Raw genomic sequence first — 22,962 nt, 5'->3', positions numbered from 1 at the left:
TTCGTCCGCGAAGCCAAGCCAAAGAAGAAGAACTATGATTATCTTAAAGTTATTAGATTCGAAAGATTGTTTCTCATCTAGGCTTGTATCTGTAAGATCTATTTTTGATGTCCCATAATGAAGGAGCACGTATAAGCATGGACTACATTGCTCTCCGTGTAAATTGTTTCAAACACGGCATTTATATGGATTGAATTATCAGTTACTGAAGTGCTAAGTTTTAAAAACAACTGGACATGCATTTTACAACTATATAAATTGGATTAAATGCCTGAGCTTCCAGCAATTTGACCTCAACTGAATTTCTTCAACACATGAAGCCCCCATGTGGCAAACACTTGAAATACGGTTCATTTCAGTATTGAAGTTGCATCTGAGAACCATAGCTTTCACTGAAACTGAAAACCAGATGACATGAATGTGGTATACAAGTATGAGATTTTGTATTGAGTACTTGATGCATATCTCTTGGGCTAGCCTCTTGAAAAAGCTTAATTTCACTCAAGGGAAGAAATTGCAGTCAATCATTTTTGGTAAGCTTTGTTAGTCAATTGATGAAAGTTCTAATCTATTGACATGCATAGATAATAAAGTCTAGTTTGTATCCTAATTCAGGCTAACTAGTCAGATTTCAATGTTTTTCCACCCTGTTCCCTTCTTTCTAGGTATTGTGTGGCAGGCCCATGCTATTCCAGAATTGAGTCTTCCAGTGGGTGAAGATTGTCCTTGGATGGAATATGCATTATTTGTACATGACAATGCCAAGTTCAATCGTGACCTATCACTACAATACTAACCTTGATTTTTTTTTTTAAGTACTTCATTCCTTATTAACCTAGAAAGTTTAATTTGGACATTGTGGACTTCAGAATAGGTTTCAGATTTGGTGCAAGGGTTTGTCATTAAGAATATATAGAATGATAACAATTTTTAACAAAGTAGAAACAGAGGAAAAAATCATGAGATCGAGAAGACCATTCAGCCATTGGCTTTTTGGACTAAAAGAGATGCTCAGTCAAATCTTCTCTTCCAGTTGGTCATACGTAGCTCCTCAAGTACACATTCAAGTTTTTTTGGATGTGATGAAGGTTTCCATCTCGCTATGTTCCAGATCCCAAATGCTCTGGCTGAAAACCTTTTTTTTTTCTTTATTGCTTGTTGGTTTTATCTACCATTTACTTTAAATTTGTGTTTCCTAGTTTTTGATATGTTGGCTCAGGGAAATGGATCATTCCAATTTAGGTTCTCTCATAATTTCACACACCTCACTTAAGTCTCCCTTCAGTTTGAAAAAAAAGCAATTGTAGTTTGTCCCGTCTGGTAGCTACACCTTTCTGTTTCTGGCAACATCTTGGATGACTTCTCCGCACCTTCTCCATTACAAGCACATACAGGGTATTTCACGTAAAGTGTGTAGTTAAACTATGGTTTAACTTGTTGCATAAACTTCTGTCAATAATATCCCTGCTCTTCTACTCCAAATTGGGACTTTTTGATGACCTCCTTATGTGTGTGTGCAACCTTTTAAAGATCTGTGAATGCACATCTCCTAGATTCCTTTTTTTCTCTGCACCACTCCAAATAGTCTTTATTATGGACAAGGCAAATTCATGTACAATTGTCCATATTAAATATCTTATCCCAGTTTTCTGATCTACTGACCCGTGTCTATATCTTCCTGTAGGCTAAATTTTTCCTTTTCCCTGTCAAATCCAAAGCCAAATTTTGTATCAGCAAATTTCCTTCATACCTTCAAAATGTACAGAGGTTGTAGGTCAGTTGGGTGTAACTGGGTTGCAGGTGGTCGTGGGCTGGAAGAGCCTGTTATCGTGCTGTATGGCTAAAATTTATAGCTCTATATTCAAAGCCATCAATATATGACGCAAAAAACACAAGTGATTAAATATTAAGCTCCAGTATGCTTCCTGCCACGGAATGAATTTTGGATTCAGTTTGCCTTTTTCCTTGGACACCCTGGTTTTTTTAACCTTGCCAAAAGGCTTGAAGTTCATGAAGACTACATCAAATGCCCTCATCCACTCTTTTATAAATTCGATTGTTGATTAGACGTATCTTTAACGAATGCTTCTGATAGTTTATGATTAATCAATGACTTTCTAAATCTAGGTTTATATAGTTCCAACCAATTTTCCCTTGCAACCGCTGCAACCGTGTCTGCCTGTCCCGCATCGGACTTGTCAGCCACAAACGAGCCTGCAGCTGACGTGGACATTACCCCTCCATAAATCTTCATCCGCGAAGCCAAGCCAAAGAATATTGATTAAAATTATTTGTCCAATACTGAATTTTAACTTGTGTGTAATTATTCAGTTTATCTTTTTTTTTGTAAACAAAAGTAATCCTTACACAGCATTACTGGAGTTTAGGGTTTTAAAAAAACAGTCCAATTTCTGCAAATTTTATCTGTCTATTAACAACTTGAGAAATTTCACTTGGGCCATGTGATTTATCTGTTGGCTTACCCTTCAGTACTTTACCACATTTATCATGTGCAATATTCCAAATTTGTCCTTAACTTCATTACACATCAGCATCATCAACTTCAACTGAGAGATCATCGTGGAGTCACACAAGCCTAAGGAAAAAAATTGATGCATAGGAAAATTATATTAGAAAGGATAACAAAGAGCTTCAAATTATATAAAATTTAGAATTCCAATGGCCAAGTGATTAAATGTGGATGAAAAAACACTCCATGGATTTAGCTGTTCACTAATTTCATCTGGATTAATTTTAGATCAGAAGGGCAAGAAAGTCACAGCTTCTACACATACGAGGAAATCAAAACTCAGCTAGATCTCCAGCAGTCTCATTTCTGCTATTCATGACCATTCTTGTGAAAAAGTGGGTGAAGATTTATTATTGGTATCAATTATTTCCTTCAGTGTGATTACATTTTGATAATAGTCTGACCTGAGTTGCACAGATCTAATTTTACACACAATTCCACCCTACTTCACGAGTTGCCTACCATTTTCAGGCAAGGGGAATGATTAATGCTGAAGCTTCAAGATGGAACAATAATCTAGATGTGTATCATCTTGAGAGATGTGCACAATCCTTTTCACATTTGCTCCACAGCTACAAATTTCATCGCCTATTGCTAAATACCTGGTTAGCTTTTAAATTGGGGAATGTGCACAAATGAAACCTACTCTGCGGGATTTTAAAAATGAGCAGTTCATTATCAGTTGATGGGGTTTCTGAAGCCCGCCACTCTGAATAGACTGTGATGCAGCCTTTTTTTTTTTAAAATCACCTGTCTGTTCTCTAACCCCATCAAATTCATAGCTACACAGTAGGTTTGATCAACCTACTTTGATCAAGGTTTGATCACTTGGCCAAGTGCTGACAATTGCAGATAATGTCTTAAATGTTTGGAATGGTCTCCCAAAGTTGCAATGCATTTCCGATCTGCACCTGGGCCCTAAAGCAATTCTCAGCTTTCCCTGGCACCACCTGTTCTAGAAGAGGTTCTGTTTCTTTTTAGAATTTTAGGAATGCAGTACTTCTTCATCTGTCTTGATTTTTGACTCCGATTTTGTCCAGCCATAAAATTGAAGTGGATTTTTTTTACGTTAGAATCTCAACAGAACTGACTGAAGAAGAAAAAAATAAAGGTTTCTCTTTCCTTTTTGCCCATGTAGCTGCATGGGGAGCAAGGGTTATCTGAGTAAATCTTTTCCCTTGGATAATAATTGTATTTTTTAAATATATTTAAAAAAAAATAATAGTTCAAAGGTCCAGCAAACCTCTACCATTTAAAAAAAAAACGATTGTTCTGTCACTTTCGGTGCTTTGTTCTCAACCTTTTGATGGGAAGCTATGGCTGGTAGTAAATGGGTAGGCAATTTTGGACATTTTTCAGAACTGATAACTGTTAGGTCTGCTTTGTTCACGAATGAGTGAGTCAGACACCAGACTGAGTCGAAATCAAGGTTCTTTGTTCTTTATTACCGGATTGTAACACTTGCAACTAACAGTGTTAGTTGGAGAAGGCGCATTCTGCCGTTATCAGCAAGTGGTGTTTTTTATATACCTTAGGATACGTACTTAGTAAATTATCATACCATGACATTGTCCAATGAATAAACTGTTGCTGTCCCTCTCTGCTAGCCTCCTGCACATCAATTTGTCATCCCCACTCTTATCTTGAGAGTACAAGGTCACAACTGCATCTTGTTACGGCCCAGCACTGGGTGATTCCCTCTACATTCCCAGCTCATGATGTTTTTACCTAACATAACCAATGTGTTAATTCAGTTGCTTCATCTGTAAATCAGTAAAGCATATCGCAAATTGACCTTAATTTGTAGTATTGCTAATTTCATATTGTAATCCCAACAGATCCTGGTTGGGCATCGATAAACCGTGGAGTACTGGTGTGTGACGAATGTTGTAGCGTTCATCGAAGTCTTGGTCGACATATTTCAATGGTGAAACATCTCCGACACAGCTCGTGGTCTCCAACTCTGTTACATGTGAGTTGTGTTTAAATACATATGTTATCGCAAATGTTTTCACTCCCAAGGAAGGATAGTGTTTAAAAAAAAAAAGCACTATCTGAAACTCTAATTCAACCAGGAAAATAAGCAATTCAGAAATAATTTGAAAATGTTTTTTCACACCATATTTGATATCCTGTTGCTGGGGAAAATGTGGTGGGCCAGATCGGTTCTGTCATGCTCAAGTACATGCAACCTCTGCATTATGGGGCGCGGGGAGGGAGAGATTGCATTTATAGAAAACTGTCAATCGTGTAAAACCAGATCATCTATGCATGCATTAAGAAACAAAAGATGAAAATTTATTTTTCGCAAATTCTGTGAGAGCAAGTTTTATTCCATATCTCAAATTCTCGAGTAGTGATTTTTTTTATCAGGATGAATTTTCTTTTACCTGAACAGCAGTAATGGGAAAATTACTGCTACCGACCGAATGATTAGTGGCATTCACTTTTGAGGTCCATCCCTGAGGAACAGCAGTTTCAACAACTTTTGAGAACTGCCACAACAAAGTGTCTCCTGTTCTAAATGTCCTGATTTGTATAATCCTTGAAAGGGGGGGGAATGACTTCTGAAATACTAAAACTGGTTGAAAAGGCAATAAAACTATTGTATAGGTAGCATGTATTATGAAAAATTGGCAGTAGTTCCACCACCGTCATGCTTTGTGTTCAGATAGTTTTTTTTTTGGAGAAGATACTTTATACCTTTTCTCAAAGTCCAGGCAAAGATAGGTTTCATGTTTCTTTGTTTTTTAGTGAAAGTATTAAGATAGTTCACTACGATTATCTTGATCTTAAATTGCTTGTAAATCAAATTATTTTTCAATTTTATAAAACGTACATGCAATCAGTTATTCTTCACACTAAACTTGAATATCTAGATCAACAAACATTTCTATTTTAAGAACTAACTTAAATGTCATGTTTGGCAGCTTGTGTGGAGCACTGTGTGATCCTTAGATTTTCTTCCAGGTGCTCAGGTATTCTCTCACATCCAAAGATGTGCAATGGGTAAATTAATTGGCAACTTTAAATTTCTCTTAAGTGTAAATTAGTGATCGAGTCTGGGAAGAATTGATAGGGCACATGAGAAAAATGAAATTGGAGTGTGTTGAATTAAGTACATAGGCTGAAGACACTGTTCCTGATTTATATGATCTAATGTTGAGTTGATGGTGAGAAAAGGATAATGTTTTGGCTGATTCTGAACATGTCTTTCATTTTTTGTGATTTATTTTGAGAATTTTGCTGGACTTTGGTCAACGAATGTATTGCACCGTATAAATCCAGTTCGTACACAATTTCTTGAAGCAAGTGCAGTGACTATGGATACTTGTAGCATCTCTGGTCATGAAAGCAAATTTTTACGATAACATTTGAGTTGAAATCCCTTGCAGGAATCGTGCTTTTAATGTTGCTATAATATAAATTCTCCAAAAGCCAATTATTACATTTGGTTTCTCTGATGTAGGGAGGACCACAGTGTGACTAAATAATGTAGAATTCTAAATTGGAAGAAAGGTGGAGTTTTAGATGTTAGGAAGACAGGAGATAAAGGGTAGGTTGCATGGAATAGTAACATGAGAAGAGGAATGTGTATAGGTGGAAGACTGGAAGTTGACCTCCTGTGTGCAGATAATCTAAGTTCGGGCAAAGAAGTCGCTATTTGTTAGACCCATTATATGCAACTTTTATCAGCGTTGTGGCATTGACATATTGACTGATCAGTTGTACAGTATATAACTAATTTGACTTGGCTGCTAGGCTTGTGCAACATTTGACATTTTTTCCTATTTTGCTGTATATTCTGGTGTTCAGAGTCAGTGTGATTTTAGTGAACGGGGTTTTGTTGATGCAAGAGCAAAGGTGTAGTTTTGTATTTAAAGAAACTGCTGTAAGATTTAAAAACCTTGTAAAATGCTGGTAATTCCCAACCAACCAAGCAATGTCTGTGGAAAGAGAAAAACTGGCAAGTTCAGTTTCAGAAACTTTTTTTTAAAAAAAACAAACATTTTATCCAAAATTGTCTGGAATCCATTGTTGTATCTTGAGGCGACCACATCGTGAGCATGAATGGAATATAGTATAAAGTTAAACAGGCAAATCTGCAGACACTGGGATTGTTGTAAAATACACAAAAGTTCTGGAGAATAAGCGGGATATAACCATATAACAATTTGCAGTATGGAAACAGGCCATAATCAGCCCTTCTAGTCCACACTGATTTACGGGAAACCACTAGTTCACCTACCTACTCCCATGCCTATAACCCTCCAACCCCCTCACATCCATGTATGTTCAAGTCTCTTTCCCAATCGCCCTTGATCCCCACCATGAAGACTTATTTTAAATCCAATAAATTATTATAAATACATGATATCAATCCACCATGAAAATAAAACCTTAAGTTAAAAAATAGATCAAGAATATTGAAATTTGTAGGAATTTAGAAAGCTTAGACTGAACAAAATGTCTAATTTGTAAATGACTAAAAAATGGCTGTTAGAATTATCAAATTTGGCAGATAATTGTTCAAAAGAGGCATAATTATCTCAAATAATTAAAACTCTGGATGGCTAATCTATGCCATTCCTTGAAACCTGCGTCCAGCAAGGATGGTTATCTATAATAGGACTAGCCAAAGAAAAACCATTAAGCCTAAATTTCTTCAAGTGAACCCATATTCTCAAGCTATTTATCATTAACAGATTATGTGTCAACGTAGATGCAGCACCTATAAGAAGGAAAAGGGGGGAACTAATGTTTTGGGCCTCAGGTTTTTTGTCCAGGTATAAGCAAAAAGCAGACAGGCAGGCACCTGAATAGAAAGGTGCTGAAAGGAGGGGAGCATAGGCTAGCTAATGGGTAAAATAGGTGGGAGATGAGGAGAAGAAAACTGAGAAATGATAGGGGAGGAGGTAGCTCTCTAAATGGAGATGGAAGGGAAGGGAGGGAGAGAGGTAGAGGAAAGGAGACTGAGGGATAGGGAAAGAAAGATTCAGGGAAGGGTTTTAACAGAATTTGGAGGTCAGTGTTAATGCTGTCTGGTTGGAGAGTGCCTCGGTTTGGCAGTGCATTGAGGCTATAAACACGCATATTAGTGTGGGAATAGTGTGTGGAATTAAAATTGATGGCCATTGTGAGGTCTCCATTATTGCAGCAAACAGAGCGAAGATGCTCAACAAAATTGTCTCCCAGTCTGTGTCTAACCTATGTAGAGAAGGCCACAACTGGAGCTCTGTATGCAATAGATGACACCTACGTATTTACAAGTGAGGTGTTGCTTACTTGGAAGGCCTGTTTGGGGCCCCAAAAGGTGGTGAGGGAGGTGGCATGCATATAAGCGTAGGACTAAATAGAAAGGAATGCAAGAGCTATGTTTGGTTTCCTGGGAAGCAATAAAGGAAAGAAAAATAGCAGGTGGAGTTGGAAATATGGTGTGGAAACTGCAAAATGAATCTTGAGACTGTTGAAAAGAGAGGGGAAGATGTGGCTAGTGGCGGAATCTCTTTGAAAGTGGGAGAGATTGTGAAGGATGATTCATTGATTGTAAAGGTTGGTGGAATGAAGAGGATCAAGGAAACCCCATCCTTATTCTGACTTGAACAAGAAGAGTTGGAAGCCAAATGAGGGAAATCAAGAGGCATCGTCAAGTGCTCTGTCAATGGGAAAGCCATCATGAGGAAAAGGGAAGACTGCTTCAACACCTGTGTGGAAAGTGCTGTCATCAGCGCATGTACAGCAGAGATAGAATGGAGTGCCTACAGGGAACAGAGATGGAGAAAATAAACTCAAGATAGTTGTCAGAATCTGATGGTTTATTCAGGATATTGGTCACTAACTGATGTCCTGAGATGGAAAAAAAATCCCAGGAAGGGAAGATGGAAATTAGCGATGGCCAACAAAGGTAAGAGTAGATTGTTTAATTGATGGAATGGTGTCTTGTGTCTTTTACAAATTGCTTTGAAGAAGTTGTCCTCATTTTATCTCATCCTAGATGGTACAGACTCTGGCAAGTAATGGAGCCAATTCTATCTGGGAGCACTCGCTACTTGATCCAGCCCAAGTACAAAGTGGACGGCGCAAACCAAACCCCCAGGATAAAGTGCAGTGAGTACCATTCACCTTAAAAGTGCGAGCCTGAAGTATTGAAGGTAAATGCATGCAAATGATTCAAAGAATGGCATATTATGAGATTGGCATCCCAGAGATTATATTCTGGAGAATGCTGCTTAGTCAATGTGCAAGTGCCTTTGATTTTATGATATAGACCTCATTATTTAGAATTTCTGGCAATTTTCTTAGAATATGTAAATTACTCACAAAAATATGTTTTTTTGAAAAAGGCCAGTTGAAATTTTTAATCTAACCTACAAATGCATCCATGAATGCGTCTGACATTGCAACCGATCATGTGAAATTCGCTAAAATGTGCCTTTGTGTTCTTTTTTAAAAATATCTTCAGTCCAACGAAAGCAGAATTCATAAGAGCCAAATACCAGATGTTGGCATTTGTACATAAACTGCCTTGTCGTGACGATGACGGCGTTACCACAAAGGATCTAAGTAAGGTGAGATCACTTGAAAATAAAAAATCTTGAAGTTGGACATTTATGATTTAACATAAATTGTATGAAAAATTCAATTTTTTGCAAATCTTTGAGAATGAGATTTCTATCCTCTAGAATTCTCATAAGAACTGCTTACGCAAAATATGATTTGACCAGTTCTTGGGTCAATCAAGTGCTTGCTGGCTTGATCTAAAGCTGTTTTGTTCTCACAAATTCTAAAGAAAAAAACAAAACCCCTTTACATTTTGTGTAGAATGTTCCTTATTCTACTAAAAGATTAACTAAAAGATAGTTCTGAAATTCTGTAAAGGTAAAATTAATTTAAATTGTATCCTCCATCTGTTTTCCACATAACTAGCATTGAATAGGAGTGTTTGTTCTGCTTCCTTTTAGTATGCTACAAGAAACGTTTTATAAGACATTCATTTCTACTCTCGTTTAAAATGGTAGGACTGGTCATTTAAATGTTTGATATCTTTTGATTAGTCTATAGTTTTGATCCTTGTATACAAGGGTAGCTAATCCAATGCCAGTTTTCCAGCAGGTTGTTTCTTGTGCTCTCGCTTTACAAGGATACTCGGAGATCATTTTGTATACTTCCAAAGGATTGCACTTCTTAAGTGAATGTAAAGACAATTGGCATACCTGCTCGGATCAGTTGATGCCTCAATTCATCTCAGACTGCAAGACAAAATATTCAATGTACTATATATTGAATATAAGGAACAACACTTTGATAGTAAATACTAAGAATTCTGAAAACTATTTTTGCCAGTTTAATTCCACTTCTGTATCTGGTTTCACTGGCTCCCAGATCTTTGCTATCTATAAATTTACACTGTCCTGACTTAAAAAGCTTTAAGTCTCTATATTTATAATTGGATAGTTCTTGCAATTGAGTAACATCAGGGCTGGGAATAGGATATATTTATTAAAATCAAAATATTCCAGATGTTGAAAATCTAAAATGAACACTGAAAATGTTGAAGCTACTCAGAAAGTGAGCCAGCACCCATGGAGAGAGAAACAGTTGGTATTAAACAACAGTAACGTTACAGAAATCGAAAACATTTAAAGAAAAGTGTAAAGGTTTGTTAATTTAACCAAATTTGAAGGTCTGTTCCAGAGTTATAGATTTGATATAAATAAAAATACAAATGTAAGTTCTAATATAATAGGACATGAACACTTAACCTATGGGTCTCCTTAATTATCTGTAAAACATACCGGTAATTCTAACATTTTTCCTTTTTCTCTTTTATCAGCAATTACATTCAAGTGTCCGGACAGGGAATTTGGAGACATGTATCAGGCTATTGTCCCTGGGAGCGCAGGCCAATTTCTTTCATCCGGTAAAGTTCATTTTGGAAAGTTATGCTAGCCTTAGCGGTAGCAAAAAAATGTATAATGTCAACTTGGAAAATGGAAGAGAGCCTGAGAATACAGCAATGGTACATGAAAATAAATAAATGTCTTCCATTGGAAAAAATAACCTATAATTTAAAAAATAAAGTCACATTGTTTGAACAAATTTGGGAACCATACATGGAACGTAACAGAGGGAGCTTGCCTCGGACCTCCATCCCCTAAAATGATAAGAAGACAAAACGACTTGACTCAGTGTGTAACAAATTGATGACACATTTTTCTTGTTTATTTTCCTTTGTGTGAAGATATTGTTTTATGGTTTTATTGTATTTATGGGTTTTGGAGGGGGGTGGGAAGAGGTGAGGGAGGGAAAGGGGGTGGGGGGGGGAAAAGGGAGAAAATGCCACTGTGTATATTTAATGAGAAACATTTGTACATATTTTGGTTGATATGGTTCACAGTGTGAAAAATAAAAAATTCATCCTGGATGATGCCATTTTATTCAAACATAACTTTATTCAAACAGCTGCTACAAGCAAAGAATGACCAGGGTCTTCCACTGGCTGAATATTTGCTCCCACCTTCATCAAAGGTTTATGTGTTACTTCAGAGAACATTTACTTTTACAATTTTAAACTCTATTTCAATTTCATTTATTCCAAAACTTTATTTATTTATTTCTCGGAAATTCTTTTTGGCCGGTTGCTTGAATTCAGGATAACTAGGGTTTTATACATTCCACATACCATTTCTAGTCCTACAAAATTTATTTTTAAAGTTTAATTTTGTATTTAAATTTAGTATTCTGTATGCATGCACTATCCTTTCAGACTGTTTCTGTAACACTGGATGTATCATTTAATCTGTTGCATTGACTAATGAGTCATTAAGGGAACAATATTTTCACGCGTAAATATGTTATAGTGATTCTCAATTGTGAGGTAATGGTCTCAATCAATGATAAGTAGCCTCTCCTCCACTGCCTCAATTCAACTTTTTTTGTCAAACATTCCTTGAATCAAGTGTGACATCTCCACGTGCATTCACTTTAAATGGTTTTGATAATTTAGCACTAATTGGTTTCAAATTTAGACAGTATTGTTATGAGAAGTTGATCTTCAGGAACTACACTGAGTATGTTCATGCTTATTTTCATTCGCTCCTGATGTAAGGTGCCGGGAGATGATTCGTGGGCTGGAATGATAACTATTTAATGATAAAATCCATACACGCATTATTACATTAAAAATGGAGCAATATTCTAAGTCGGCTAATGTGTCTCAAAGCTGGTTTGGCTTTTTTTATGTATCAAATATTAACTGGTTTTTGATTTCTGGCTCATTAGGAGAAAGGTACCACTCCTTTGCATGTAGCTGCCAAAGCAGGACAAATACACCAGGCTGAACTTCTGGTTGTTTATGGTGCAGATCCTGGAGCACCTGATGTTAATGGGAGAACACCAATCGACTATGCCAGGTCAGTGGAGGGGGATTACCATGATCCATCGTTCTTTTTGCGGAGTGAGTTAATTGGAGTTGCGTTAAAGGTGTGGGAAAACGAACAACAGTGGGAGTGGTGCCAACTGCTTTCCATTTCTCCAAGGATTGCACTATTCACATTTTAGATTCTTTTTAATGCTTTTGCAACGGAAGTAGTTCACTCAAACAGGATTATTCTGAAAGATTGATGGAAGTTCCTCTGATGAGATGTTTAAATATCCAAAGTTTTTGTCCTAGGCACTTAAACTCAGGAGAGAGTACACTAATTTGCTATGACTAAACTAGTCAGAAGCAAAAGCTTATCGGTGGTTTTGTGCAATCTGAAAATTATACTGGTTTTAAAAGGCTCTCCATTCATACAATAGAAACTATACTATCCTTGCTACAAAAGTAGGTTTTTCAAAGCAGGAGTTCTCCAACATGGGGCAGGAGAAAGTGGCAATGGCAGCAAGTCCACTTAGTCAGGATTTCTTTTTTTCCCCACATTTAAAAATCTTCTGTGCTATTGAACTCAAATTCCTGATAGTCTATTTTAAAGATATTTACTTCAGGGGTCAGGAGTTTCTGGAAATTAGTCTTGATTGCATGAATATGTCAATACAGGTTAAATTCCCCTTATTCGAATATCCAAAATGATCCAAAATCCAAAACTATTTTTGTCTGTGGTCCCATAAGGTAATAAGTAAGAGTTCAGAAATCCCGATTGGAGAACGGGACGTAGCAGATGTAAGTAGTGCATTATTGAGTGTAGATTTTTTCATTATATGTCCACTTCAGTTAATTTGTGCATATGTAAATATTTGTATTGTAATGTGAAATCATGTATCTTTAAGTCTGAGTGAATGAGTGCATTTTAAAAAAAAAAATGGTGTTCCAACATCCAAAAAAATCCAAAACACTTCTGGTCCCAGACATTTTAGATGAGGGGTATTCAACCTGTACTACCCACCTGGATGAGTGCCACTTTTAATTTACAAATAGAGTAAGTTGCTCTGAGTTTTCAATAAAGGCCAGAGATAAAAATGTCTTTTGCTTTAAAATCTGGACAGGACAGCAAAGGCTCCAATTCTGTAGTGGTGCAAAAGCACCTTGAAAATTCAAAGCCCCTCAAGATGATTTTCATTTGAAGTCCCAGCAGAATCTAAACATTCAAATAAATGATGGGCCTGTCAACATCTGGGATCAAAATAAGGTGGATTTGGAATTAACCCATCTTTAATTTGCTTGACTGCATTTCAAGTATTTTGTTGCTTCAGATTTTCAGGATTGATTCACATTTTCTAAATTTTGATTAAATCATTAATTCTGCATGACGGCTCAACTAGTAACCCAACAATAATAGATGTATTTTGCCATCTGTCAAAAATGAGAACTTAATGACTTGTATATCTAATGTACAAAATCTCGACCCATCACCTCGATGGACTGAGTTCTTGCTAGCCTTCCTGTAGTTAATTGTGATTTTTTTTTTAAAAACCCTTTAGACAAGCAAATCACCATGAGCTTGCTGACAGACTGGTAGAGTGTCAATATGAGCTTACAGACCGATTGGCATTTTACCTTTGTGGGCGGAGACCAGGTAAGTAGTTTCTAGAAAATTCTGCATAGGGACATGAAATAAATGTAAATGGAATGCTAGAGATCTTAACTATATAGTGACATGCTTGTATTATACAGGGTGGGCAAATTCACCTCTTCAGGTTGTAAATTACTAATGAACATCATGGCTGCAGGCTTTATCTCAGTTTATCAAGATCAGTATCACTAAGTTGTTTAAAGACTCTCATCCAACATGGTATTGATCAATACCAATTTGACGACTATGTTTGAAAAGCCAATTTTTGTGTTAGTTTACATTTGTGTATTACTGAAAAGCTGGTATTTGTGATGGTTTCTAATTTAAATAACTTCTAGAGAGTCACTTAAGAAAGAGTCAATTGCATGGCAGATGGGCCTTATTGTAAAGGGACCATACCCAGTGAGAGTGGCAGATTTTCACTCTGGAATCATTTGAGAAAAGCTTGGATTTTACGATCTTTGATTATCATGGTATCCCAGTACTAATTTTAATTTAATTTTAATTTAGGCATGCAGCATAATAACAGGCTATTTCGGCCCACGAGTCTGTGCCGCCTAATTTACACAAATTAATCTACACCTCTGGTACGTTTCGAACCGTGGGAGGAACAGGAGCCCAGGGGAAAACCCACGTAGTCACGGGGAGAACATACAAATTCCTTACAGACAGCGCAGGATTCAAACTCCAGTCCTGATGGCTGGCGCTATAAAGGTTTTGCACTAACTGCTACGCCAACATTCTGCCCACATTCGTGGTATTTACATTCCATAGCTGCTGATGTGGGATTTGAACTTGAGCCTGGGATAGATCTTGCCCTGCGGTTTCTTAAACACAAAATTCAGACTCAAATAAGCTGTTATTTTGAGGGTGGGGAGGAATACCAGACATTGTCTGAAAACTGGCATTGGATTTTGCAATTCATTGTAAGAAAACTTTAATCTAAAGAAGTGATCTCATAACCCCTCTCCAACCAGAAAGACTTCTTCAAAGCCCCAATCAACATAACTCTACTTTCCTCTGCAAGCAATCCGAAACCAATCGGAGCTGCAGAATGAATTTACGAAATCTACGAAATTATCATTGCTCATCTAAGTTATGATCTTTGGCAGTCAAATTCTGGTTTTCTGAGTTATGTGAAAAATGTATTATTTTACTTACCGTCGTCACATTGCCTCTGAACTTAAAAGACTTGGGGAAGTTGTAAATAACAAAGATGACTCAAAGTTATGGGAGGCCTCACTTTTCTTTTGATCACTAGTTTTGTTTATCGTTGTGGCATTCTTGGCTATCTTTCATGCCAGGGCTGAAATTCAATTGCTTTCCAATAGCTCTCAAACTTAAAATAGTAAATATGCAGCATTAAAATATTAGAATATTGGAAAGCACAAGATTGAAGATTTCAGATTTGCATTAAAAGAATTTCAGAGTGAATTAAGAAGACAAATGCTGGAGGAACTCTGCAGGTCTCACAGCGTCCATAGGAGGTAAAGATATACTGTACAACTGACGGTTCTGGCCTGAGCCCTTCTTCAAGGTGTCAGTAAGGAGCAGGCAGACGCCTGAATTAAAAGGCTGGAGAGAAGGGAAGAGTGGGAGGAGTACAGACCAACAGAGAACAGGTTAATTAGATATGGATGGGATATAGGAGAGAAGAAAGATGAGAATTGACTTGGGGAGGGGGTTTTTTGCTCTTTGGAAGCAGAGTTAGGGGAAAGGAGACAGGGGAAGAAGGAAGAGAAACATTTATTTTGACAGAGAGCCAAGGTGCTCAACGAAGCGATCTCCCAGTCTGATGTAGAGGAAATCACTTGGTAGAGTGCAATATCCTGTTATACTTCATTCTCTTGGAATGGGATTTGATTTCAAGGAGCTAAAATAAACTAGTCTCTACTAGCATTGGAATAGAACAATACAACCCAGCCACAGACCCTTTGGCCCACAATTTCTGTAGCAAGCATGATGCCCAAATTAAAACTACAATTCTGCCTCCACATCATGCATATCCCTCTATTCCCTGCACATTCATGTGTCTACCTGGAAGCCTCTTAAGTGCTACTGTCCTATCTGCTTTCACCACTATCCTTGGTAGCCCTACCACTATGTAAACATATATATTAAGAAAAGCTTATCTGCCATATTTCCTTTAAACTCTTACTTCCTTCCTTCCCTAGCCCTGCTTCTATAAATACATATGAAGGCTTCACCCGGGATAAAGATTCTGATTATCTCTGCCTCTGACAATTCTATAAACTTCAATCAGGTCTCCTCTCTTTCCAATGCTCCAGGTAAAACAACCCGAGCTTATTTTGTAGACTGTAAATTGGCACAGGATTAATTGGTTTTACCCGAAGCGGCTGAGAGAAGCAAAATGGGATTTAAGAGCTATTTCTTGGAATCTTCTATCATCTTTCTACAGTGGAATCATTAGCCCAAGGACTGCAGCAATTTTTTAAACATCCATCAACACCAATATTTTGTCTTCATTGCCCACTTCCAAGAACAATTTTTTTTTAAAAAGCACTGCAATAAATGTGACCTTTGCATCCATACCCTCAACAAAGCAAGAATTTCTATTGAGGAAAACAATAATGGAGAATAAAATAAGCCTGTCTGATGTAGAGCAGCTTTTTACCAGAATTTTGTATAGCATCTTGCCACCAGAATCAAAATGCTGTATTCAACAATCTGCTGCAACTTTTAACTTTCAAATAAATAAATATTTTTAAATGAAAATATTATGGATGTGGTCATGTGATACAGCGAAGCTAGATAGACACAGGCTCACCAAACAAATTCATTTTAAAGCTTTTAAAAACACCCAAACCCACTTTAAATTTGACCAGACAGCTGTAGTATGGACCAGAGACAAAATAATAAACATCTAGATTCAGCTAGTGAGCAAATTCTGACATCTGCAGAGAAAACTGTTCCCGGGGCTGGGTGCCAAGAAGCTTATGCAATAGTTATGGCACAGGAACATCTAAGCAGAGAAGACTTTCTTATTCTTCAAGAGATAAGAAAAGGCAATCAAGCCTTTCTAGTAAACTTGACTCTAAAACCGCAGAAATGAATCAGTCTATTTCTGGACTGAAAATTATGCTGGATAAGCTGAGCTCCTGTGTAATCGAGACAGAGGAGCATGTCAGTGTGGCAGCGGAGGACTGTTTGGTAGAGCTGGGCTCTTGTGTTATCAAGTTGAGGAAGGAAAATTACTTTTTAATGAAGAAAGTCAACCAACTGGAAAACTGCAGCCGATGCAACAACATATGTGTTGCTAATCTTCAGGAAGGTTGCGAGGGAAATGACCTTGTAAACTTACTAACTGGATCCCAGTCATTGTGGGGCAAGAGCATTTTACTGAACCCATGATAATAGAGCAAGCACATCGGGTCTTGCAATCCATCCACCCACAAACCAGAGACTGAGATATGTCCTGATAAGCCTGTTCAATTATCAAGACCGGGACAAAATCCTACGTATCACAGCACGGTGATCCAGAAAGAATAAGGGTCCCATTGTGTCAGATAAGCCTGTGCTATTTTTGCTTGACTTGAGTGCCAGCTTAATGGAGCGAAGGAAGGAGTATGACCAAGTTAAGAGGGAGCTTCGATTGAAGGATATTACATTTGCCCTACACCACCCTGCAACACTGAGGATCACACTCCCCGATAGAGGGAGAAGATTCTTTAAAACACCTGAGGAAGTGGTGGCATTCCTGTGTGACTTTTCAAGAGAAACGTAACGGACGAAAACAGGTGGATGAAAACCATACAGACAGTTGTAGTTTTGATGAGCTGCCATGTCTGCATGATTAAAACTGATGTAACTCCTGTTATGTTAAAGATGTTCTAGATAATATAAGTGATGACAGCGTTCTCAGTCATTCTCAGGATTCAGTTTAAATTAACTAATTTCCAGAGTAACAATTTTTCAAATGGGTATTTTCAGTATTTGTAATAATTCAGAATTCATTTATTGCATTTAAAATTGGATATTTTTGTTTGGTAATGAATGTTCAGTAGTAGGCACTGAGTGTGGGGGTGGGGGTTACTGTTTTGTTTCTTACTATTGTCAGTGCTTTATCTTACTTTTTGCTATTTTATTTCAAAAGACGCATTTTCGCTTGCACAGGGATTCCACAAAAAGAGGTAGTGAAATTTATCAGCTTTAATGTGAATGGGCTAAATAGTCAAGTTAAAAGGAAGAGTCTTGGCACACCAGAAAAAGCTGCAAATTGATATTGCTTTTATAAAGAAACCCATCTTATCATACAGGAGCATATGAGACTGATGAGAGAATGGGTAGGACATGTATTATCATCACCCTTTAATTCCAAAGCCAGGAGGTTGGCTATTTTGATAAATAAAAACACTCCGGTGATGATTGGAGAAACTATTGCAGTATTGATCCATCAGGCAGATATGTATTAGTTAATTGTCAGATTTACTCAGAATTCGGGGCACTTATAAATTTATACACCCCCAGCTCTGATGATGAAATCTTTATTCAGGATATTTTTCTCAAGGTATCAGGGGATGATGTACATATTGGGCGACTTTAATTTTTGCATGGATTTTGTTCTGGATAGGTCGATAGTATCTAAAATAAAAGCAGCCAAAAACTGCCATGGCTTTTATGAAATATTTAAATTTGACAGATGTGTGGAGGCAAATGCACCCTCAAACCAGAGACTATCTATTCTTGCCCCCATACTCATATTAGGATTGACCTTTTTCTGTTGTCACCACAGCTAATTCATAGAACATTACAATCTGAATACTTATCTAGAACCCTATCACATCATTCACCTTTGATCCTGTCTATTTTAATACCATAAAAGCCAACTAATTTGTATAGATGGCATTTGAACCCCATCTTCTTCAAAAACCAGATATTAAAAAAAAAGTTTATTAGGGACCAGGTAAAGTTATTCTGTGAAACAAACTGTGCCTCCTCCCCAATAGTCTTATATTTTTACTTAAAAAAGCTTATTTAAAGGTGGGGGTGGGGTGAAATAAACTTGTATACAAAAAAATTAAGAAGAAATGCATGGCAGAAATAGAAGAACTGGATGCAGAAATTTTGAAATTGGAACAGGAGTTCCAACAGTCGCAAATACAATACTTATAGAATTGAAAAAGCTATTTTAAGAACTAAGCAAAGATATTATGAATTGGGAGAGAAGGCCCACAGTCTTGTCCTGGCAACTGAAAACAGAAGAAAGTTCAAGGATAATTAATGCAATTCAAACAAGTTCAATTTAATAGAATTAATGATACATTTAAACAGTTTTATACAAATTTATATACATCTGAATCACCAGAAGACCTGACTAAGATTGATTTTTTTTTTTTAATGTCCACTGTTGAATTGCCCAAACTTGGCCAAGAAGACCAAATGGATTTGGATCTTCCCTTCACTCAAAATGAAATTGAAAAGGCCCTAGGCTCACACCAATCTATAAATCACCAGGGGAAGACTGTTTTCCTCCTGAATTTTACAGAGAATTTAAGGATGTACTCATCCCTCTCATCATGAATGTAATTAACAGTATCTAAAACTCAAACTCTTCCCTACTGCCATAATCACTGATTCATTAAAAAAAAGAGACTCATTAAAATGCTCTTCATTTCAGCCCATTACATTGTTAAATTCAGACTATAAGTTGATCTCTAAGGCCTGGCTAACTGGCTTGGCCAATATTTGCTAAAATTAATAAATCTAGACCAGAGTGGCTTTTTTAAAATCTCTCAGCTAATAATTTATATAGGCTCTTTAATATTATCCATCTCATAAAATCTAAGATAGCCGAGTATTTTTGCAGCTTTAGATGCTGAAAAGTCCTTTGATAGGCTGGAATGGCCATATTTATTTAAAGTCGTGGCCAAGTTTGGGTTTGGGCAATTGTTTATTAACTGGGTAAAAACCCTCTATCATAAACCCAGGGTCAAAATTGCAACTAATGGACAGATGTCAACAGCTTTTCCCGTGAGTATATCAAGCGGACAGGGCTGCCCTTTATCTTGACTATTAAGCCCCTAACCAAAGCAATTAGACTGGATCCTAATATAAAGGGTTTCAAAATATATCAGACAAATCATAAAATTAACTTTATGTGGTAGATTACATGATTTTGTACAAAACAGACCCTGCTAACTCCTTCACCAAATTAGATACTCTATTAAACGCCTATGGTGTTATTTCAAGGTGTAAGGTGAACTGGGGAAAAAAGTGAAATTATTCCACTAATGAATTTTGATTACATTGAGTATCAGCGATCAAGCCCATTTTAGTGGCTTCTAAATGGTATAAAATATCTTGAAATAACTGTAGATAAAAAACTAAAAATTTGTACAAACTTAATTATCTCCCATTACTCAGTAGAATTGAAGATGATCGATGTAGGCAGATGAGTCTACCCATTACTCTAATTGGCAGAGTCAACTGTGAAAATGAATATATTACTGATGTTACAGTATCTTTTCCAGTCCTTGGCTATTCCACTATCTCAAACTTTATTTAAAAACCCTCAACAAACATGTTAGACAATTTGTATGGAATTGTTAAGTGCCCAGAGTATCTATGGGAACAATTAACATGGGATTATAGATTGGGAGGCCTTCAATTACCCAGTTTTAAAAATTATTATTTGACAGCTCAAATGTGATTAATTTCATCCTTTTTTGAGGGTGATGGTGTCCCCTCCTGGATACAAATTGGATTGCACTCCCTAAAAAAAAAAAGGTATTCAATTATTTTATTTATAAATGGAACTCCAGGATTATATCCAACAGGACAGACAATCCTATTTGGTTAAAATATGGTGCGAGACCCCTGGAAGTCTTGGACTGAAAATGGGACTGCCAGGAGGAGTCACGTAATGGAGTAGTGGCCGGTCGGGGAACTCCAGCCCTCTCCAGAAAAGTAAAAAAAAATAGAGAAAAAGCAAAGGTACAAACATAAAAACCAAAACAAAGTGAAAGTAAAAGTGTGGAGAAAATGGCAGCGAAGAAAGAAAAGCAAAAAACAACGGGAAGAAAAGAAGAAGGAAAGACGTCAGAAGAAGAAGGTGAAGGCCGTACCGGTACGAGGAAGCCCGCCGTGGAGAGAGAAGCCCGCTCCCTGAGGTCAGTCGAAGCCCCGAACTCGGGACTACAAAAATGGCTCACGGAGCCAAATAAAAGTGCGCAAACACGCATGCGCGATGCGCAAGACAAAAATAACACTGACGGGAGGGGGGGCCAGCTGAGGAGTCGATCTCCACAGCTGAAAATGACAACTACAACACAACAGCAAGAGGAAAACACAGAAAATAACGAGAGCAAGAAAGAAGAGAGTAAAAATAAGAAATCAAAGAAACAACAGATGACCAACCCAGAGGAAGAAGACCAACATCAAGACACTCCTAATAAAAATAAGAAGACCAAAAATACCCAACAAAATAAAACAAACAACCCAACAAGAAAACCAGAAGAGACAGAGGTAAAGGACGCAGGTCCTGGAGTGGACTCAGAAGAAGAAGAAGAGGAAGAACACAGAGAAATGGAAGATGAAGGGAAGGGCAAGTACATGGATATTTTTTTTTAAAGAATATATGGAAATAGTAAAAGAATGGCAGTCACAAGAATTCAGTGAAATAATAAGAAGAATAAAAAGTACAGAAGAAAACGTGAATAGATTAGAGATGATCATGTCAGATATAGGAAAAAGAGTAGACAAGGTGGAAGAACGAGAAACAGCCATAGAAATGGAAGTAGATGACTTAAAAAAGAAATTAGAAGAATCTGATAAAAAAAGTTAAAGAGACACAAGAGCTGTTAGCTCAGAAGATAGATATAGTGGAAAATTATAATAGAAGAAACAATATAAAGATAGTGGGCCTTAAGGAAGATGAAGAAGGCAAAAATATGAAAGAATTTATAAAATAATGGATCCCTAGGAAGACCAGAATCTCAGGAAGAAATGGAAATAGAAAGGGCACACAGAACATTAGCCCCTAAACCACAACCACAACAAAAACCAAGATCCAATCTAGTAAAATTCCGAAGATATACAACAAGAGAAAATATATTGGAGAAGGCAATGAAGAAAATAAGTGAAGACAAAAGACCACTGGAATACAAGGGTCAAAAATTTTTTTTCTATCCATATATAAGTTTTGAACTCCTGAAGAAGAGGAAGGAGTTTAATGCAGCAAAAACGACTCTATGGGAAAAAAGGTTATAAATTTATGTTAAAATACCCAGCAGTTCTTAAAATAGTTATTCCGGGGCAGCAAAACAGACTATTCTCGGATCCGGATGAAGCACGAAAATTTGCAGAACAACTACAAAACAGACAGAGAGATGAAGAGATGTAACAAGAACAAAAATGACAACAAACTATGTATGTGTGTATATATATGTATATGTGTGTATGTATCTAAGAAGGGTAAGAAAGGGAGTAAGGAGGGAATTAAGAGAGTGACCTTTGTTATATATGAAGATTAAAATCTTTTCGGGGGGTCTGGGTGGGGAATAATTACAGTCACTGCGAAATCAGTTGACGCTTGCGAGTGAATTCGCAAATCCAAATGGAGAGGGGAGATGTGGTTGCCCAACAAGGACAAAGGGCAACTCAGGAAGGGGAGGGACTATTGGGTTAAAGGAATTTTAGATATGAGAATAGTGGAAATATTTTATGTTTTAGAAATATTGTCTTATAATGTGTTCAAAAAAAAAAGCAGAAATGGATAAGAAGGGAAGGTGGTGATGAGGAAACGGAAAGGAAAGATAAACAAAGTATGAAATGGCTGTGTTGAACTATATGACTTTAAATATTAATGGAATACATAACCAAATCAAAAGGAAGAAACTTAAATTTACTGAAAAAAAAAATTCATATAGCATTCGTACAAGAAACACATCTAACTGAAGTGGAACACAAGAAATTAAAGAGAGATTGGATAGGACATGTAACAGTAGCATCATGTAATTCAAAAGCCAAAGGAGTAGCTATATTAATCAATAAAAATGTACCAATCAAAATAGAAGAGGAAATAATAGATCCAGCAGGGAGATATGTAATGATAAAATGTCAGATATATTCAGAATTTTGGAATTTACTCAATGTATATTCACCTAATAAAGAAGATCAAAAATTTATGCAAGATATCTTTTTGAAGATAGCAGACACACAAGGGAACATACTAATAGGAGGGGATTTTAACCTTAATTTGGATTCAAACATGGATAAAACTGGAACAAAAACTAACAGAAAGAACAAAGTAACCAAATTTATAATTAAATCGATGCAAGAAATGCAACTTTTGGATATATGGAGGAAACAACACCCAAAGGAAAAGGAATATTCATATTATTCGGGCAGACATAAAACATATTCAAGGATAGACCTATTCTTGTTATCAGCCCACATTCA

General features: G+C 36.8%; 1 protein-coding gene across 11 annotated transcripts in view; it reads left to right on the top strand.

Annotated features, from left to right (window-relative positions):
* Nucleotides 1-22,962, top strand: part of git1 (G protein-coupled receptor kinase interacting ArfGAP 1) — a 168,689-nt gene that overhangs the window by 53,556 nt on the left and 92,171 nt on the right. For 10 of the 11 annotated variants that reach the window (XR_011348522.1, XR_011348520.1, XR_011348523.1 and 7 more), the window contains exons 2-7: nucleotides 4,369-4,502; nucleotides 8,526-8,638; nucleotides 8,994-9,099; nucleotides 10,365-10,451; nucleotides 11,813-11,943; nucleotides 13,451-13,545. Coding sequence is in view for 1 of the 11 variants with exons in the window: in XM_069910441.1 (XP_069766542.1) it covers nucleotides 4,369-4,502; nucleotides 8,526-8,638; nucleotides 8,994-9,099; nucleotides 10,365-10,451; nucleotides 11,813-11,943; nucleotides 13,451-13,545 (666 nt within the window). In the remaining 10 variants the exon portion in view is untranslated. Of the gene's footprint in view, nucleotides 1-2,758; nucleotides 2,866-4,368; nucleotides 4,503-8,525; nucleotides 8,639-8,993; nucleotides 9,100-10,364; nucleotides 10,452-11,812; nucleotides 11,944-13,450; nucleotides 13,546-22,962 lie in introns of all 11 variants that reach the window. The other variant, XR_011348525.1, reaches the window with a different exon arrangement.

This window comes from Narcine bancroftii, chromosome 14, assembly GCF_036971445.1.
Source record: "Narcine bancroftii isolate sNarBan1 chromosome 14, sNarBan1.hap1, whole genome shotgun sequence".
Lineage (NCBI taxonomy): Eukaryota > Metazoa > Chordata > Chondrichthyes > Torpediniformes > Narcinidae > Narcine > Narcine bancroftii.
Note: the sequence above shows the minus strand (reverse complement) of the source record. Positions and strands in the feature narration are given on the sequence as shown.